Source organism: Phaethon lepturus, unplaced genomic scaffold (assembly GCF_000687285.1).
Source record: "Phaethon lepturus isolate BGI_N335 unplaced genomic scaffold, ASM68728v1 scaffold22098, whole genome shotgun sequence".
NCBI classification, from domain to species: Eukaryota; Metazoa; Chordata; class Aves; order Phaethontiformes; family Phaethontidae; genus Phaethon; species Phaethon lepturus.
The window spans coordinates 1,613-5,075 of record NW_010557189.1 but is presented as its reverse complement, the minus strand read 5'-3'; the positions used below and the strand labels follow the sequence as shown (position 1 = coordinate 5,075).

Here is a 3,463-nt window from a genome sequence, read left to right as displayed (position 1 = left end):
GGGATGGGGCTTGACGGGACATGTCCCCATTGCCTGAGCATGCTGCCCATCTCCTCCTACCATGCAGCCACGAGTCTGAAGTTTCCATGGGGCTCAACACGCTGTGCCTAAACCTCCGGGCCCTTCAAAACTGGGCTGGGATTTGTGATCCTGTAACTCTTCCCTCCTCCGTCTTGCTTATACAACCCTGATCATGAACTCCCTCCCATCCACAGGGGCCAGCCCCACCGACCCACCAACCCTAATGCATCCAGAATGGCCCAGAAAGTTGGAGGTGCTGATGGGTGCCCTCGCTGCGGTCAAGCAGTATATGCAGCTGAGAAGGTGATCGGAGCTGGAAAGGTAAAAAGAGGGATGGAGTGGATGGGCCATACACATGCCACAAGTTGCTGTGTGGCAGGGAGACCTTCAGAGAAGGTCCTGACCTGTGCAGGCTGGGCTGCCAGCACCTCCAGCCAGGGCTGGGCTTGGGGTCTGGTGGCCATGTTCAGCTGGAAGCCTGGCACCAAAAGGAAATCTTGGCATGTCTGGAAACCAGATTTTCCAGGCTGTATTGCTCTTACAGACTTATAAGACACATCCCTGCTGCTAGATGTGTTGGGAGGATGAGCAGTGATGTGGGTTACAGCCACTGCCACCGCTAACTGAACAAGTGCAACATCCAGCGAGCCTTCTCCACCCTCTGACACAGGCTGGGATGCCGCGGCCCGCATTTGGGGCAGGGAATGAATTCCAGTGGTCAGCGCTGCCCGTAGGCAGGGCAAGGTGGTTGGAGGTGTGGACACAGGCTCGGTGCATCTCTGTTCTGCTGGCGGACTGTGTCTGCCCAGGGTCAGAAGTAACAGACGCTCTGTAGCAGCCCTGGTACTTCCTATGTCAAGTTCATCACTTCACTGGGGTCTTTTGTGTCCTGAGCTGTGGCCTCGTCCTAGCCCAGCTCTGGGAAGCCCTCTGTTAAGGCATGGGGACACCTTCTGCTCTGTCAGCCCCGGGACCCCAGGTGAGGTCCCTGCCCCGAAGCAACCTTCCCTCTGAGGTTAGGTACACGTGCAGAACTTGCCAAGGCAGCCGGCTCAGGCTGCTTGGCTTTGTGCTGCAGGGGATGGGATGGCTGTGCTGGGAAAGCCTCACTGGTGACGGCGGGTCACCCGCTCACCCCTGCTGTGCTCTGTCCTCTCTGGGGTTTCTATGTTTGTCCTCTGTCCCCAGAGGAAGCAAAGGAGGCATCTAGTCAACAGAAAGGGCCTCCCAGCATCATCATACCCTAGTTGGCAGTGCAGGGATTTGTGATGGACACACTGAGGGTCAGAAGCCAAGCTTACCTTTAAAATCATGATCTGGGCTTCCTGGTAGGCTTCTGGCCTCAATGGGGAACCAAAGCTGGCAAAGCAATTACACTCCGGAGAGGATTCCAGAGCATGTATTTCATGTGCTAATGTTTGCTGGATGACTCCATCTGCTATCTCCTCCTCCAGCCCCCTAATTTCACATTTTCTTCCAAAAAAGGTTTCATGTTTTCCAAAGTGTTTATTTAAATTCCTCCGTGAGCAGCTCTGGCTACTCTAGGTCTGCTCAAAGGCTGTGAGCTCATTTATCCCCAGAGGACTGGCAGAGCCGTGTGTAGGGGGGTTATTTTTGAACACTGTCTGATTTCTGCATTCTTAGTATCTGTTTGCTGCCTTCCTTCGAGCTGTAGTTGTGTAGGGGCAGGTGTCCCAACCCTGCTGCCACCCCCCAGGCTAACGTACAGCAGCAGTGGATCTCAGCTGGATAACTGGGGGGTTTATCATGCTGCTTGAGAGAGGACAATCTCCAAAGAGGGGGGTGATTGCTCCTTACAAATTATTGTACAAATGGCTTCTGTGAGTGGGGGTGAAAGCTCTCTGAAACCAGATCAACGTGGGAGCAGTGACCACACCTGATGTTTCCTCTCCATATCTTTCCCTTCCCCGGGGCTGGGAGGACCGCTCTTTCCAGAGAAAAGCTTTCATCCCGTTCAGACCTCACTGCCAACCGCTGTGGGTCAGAAACAGAAAAGTGACCCTGTTTGGTAGCCAAAGCACTGCCGCCCTGTCCCCGGGTGTTGTCTGACTGGGCTCTGCTCCTGTCCCACAGTCCTGGCACAAGTCCTGCTTCCGCTGTGCCAAGTGTGGCAAAAGCCTGGAGTCCACCACCCTGGCAGACAAAGACGGGGAGATCTACTGCAAAGGTGAGTGCCACCTTCTGCTGCTTGTCTCGGACTCCAAAGGGTGGAGGCAGGGGGTGAAAACCCCTGTGCAGGAAGCAGGATGGGACTGAGGTTTGGGAGGAGGTGGCCCCAGCAGCTGTCTATAGGGACTGGCTGTGCTGGCTGGCCGAGGAGCCCGGGCCAGTTTCCTGCTGTGCCTGGGGCCTCTCTGTTTTCCCAACAAATACAAATCCCTGTCCTGTTTAGGCCTGCTTCAAGAGGACGACCTGCTCGTGTTCAGCTGCTGGCCTTACCCATCTCTTCCTCCTGTCCTCTGCAGGTTGCTACGCCAAGAACTTCGGTCCCAAGGGCTTTGGCTTTGGGCAAGGCGCTGGGGCGCTCGTCCACTCGCAGTGAGGCACCAAGAGCCGGGCTCTCCGCTCGCTCAGGGCTTGTGCACACCAGCCTGTGCTGCCCGACCCTTTCGGCACCAGCAGTGAGCATCCTCGCCATCATCAGTAACCACCCGCTGCTTCACGGCACGAGCCCCTTCCTCCCTGCCCTGACCCAGCGCACCCCGAAGCTGTGGGAGTCCCAGCATCACCCCATCGGGCCCTGCTGGTGCGGGTGCCGGCGGGGAGACAGCTCACACCCACCCGCAGCGAGGCCCGTGTGCCCAAAACGTTCTGCTCCGCGTTGCCCATCCCGCTGGGATGTGTGCTCAGCCGTGCCATGCCGCATCACCAAGCAAGCAATAAACATCAAAGCTGACCCATGCCTGGCCTTGCTGGAGAGTTTATTCCCTGTCTGGGGCTGAGGAGGTGCACTGGGTGACCAGAGCTGGGGGTCAGGAGGTAGAGGGAGGATAGGAAATGTTTGCAATCGTGGCTTGCAATTAAAGCACGAAGGCAGGAACTGCTCGGTGCAGTCTGACATGGCCTAGCTGTGGCCAGCTGAGCGCTGTGGATCTGCTGGGCCGGGCTTTCCCCGTGCTCCCGCGGCAGATAACCATTTCAAAAGCAGCGGTTGATGCTGGGAGGCCCAGGACCGACCTTCTTGGGTGTGTCAGTAGCACAACACGTGTGCGTACCCTATCGAATCCCCTATCGGTGCTTTTACATGGCACCTCTCCAAACAGGCGTGCCCAGCAGTGCTGAATAATTAACAACTTTTCACCTACTCCCTGGATTTTTAGCAGCACTGTGGATCATTAAGCCGTCAGTTTGGCAGCTTCCCAGATTTAATTCATTTTCATCTAAACTCTTGACTTTCTTTCTGTGATTCTCTCATTTGACC

At 56.1% G+C, this 3,463-nt stretch overlaps 1 protein-coding gene across 2 annotated transcripts in view; it reads left to right on the top strand.

Annotated features, from left to right (window-relative positions):
• The window catches only part of CSRP1 (cysteine and glycine-rich protein 1), a 7,405-nt gene extending 4,641 nt beyond the window's left edge, over positions 1 to 2,764 (top strand). Inside the window, exons 3-5 of one of the 2 annotated variants that reach the window (XM_010292708.1) lie at positions 216 to 342; positions 2,116 to 2,209; positions 2,508 to 2,764. In XM_010292708.1, the coding sequence (XP_010291010.1) occupies positions 216 to 342; positions 2,116 to 2,209; positions 2,508 to 2,584 (298 nt within the window). In that variant the 3' untranslated portion in view covers positions 2,585 to 2,764. The remainder of the gene's footprint in view (positions 1 to 215; positions 343 to 2,115; positions 2,210 to 2,507) is intronic. The other variant, XM_010292709.1, reaches the window with a different exon arrangement.
• The last annotated feature ends 699 nt before the right edge of the window (positions 2,765 to 3,463 follow it).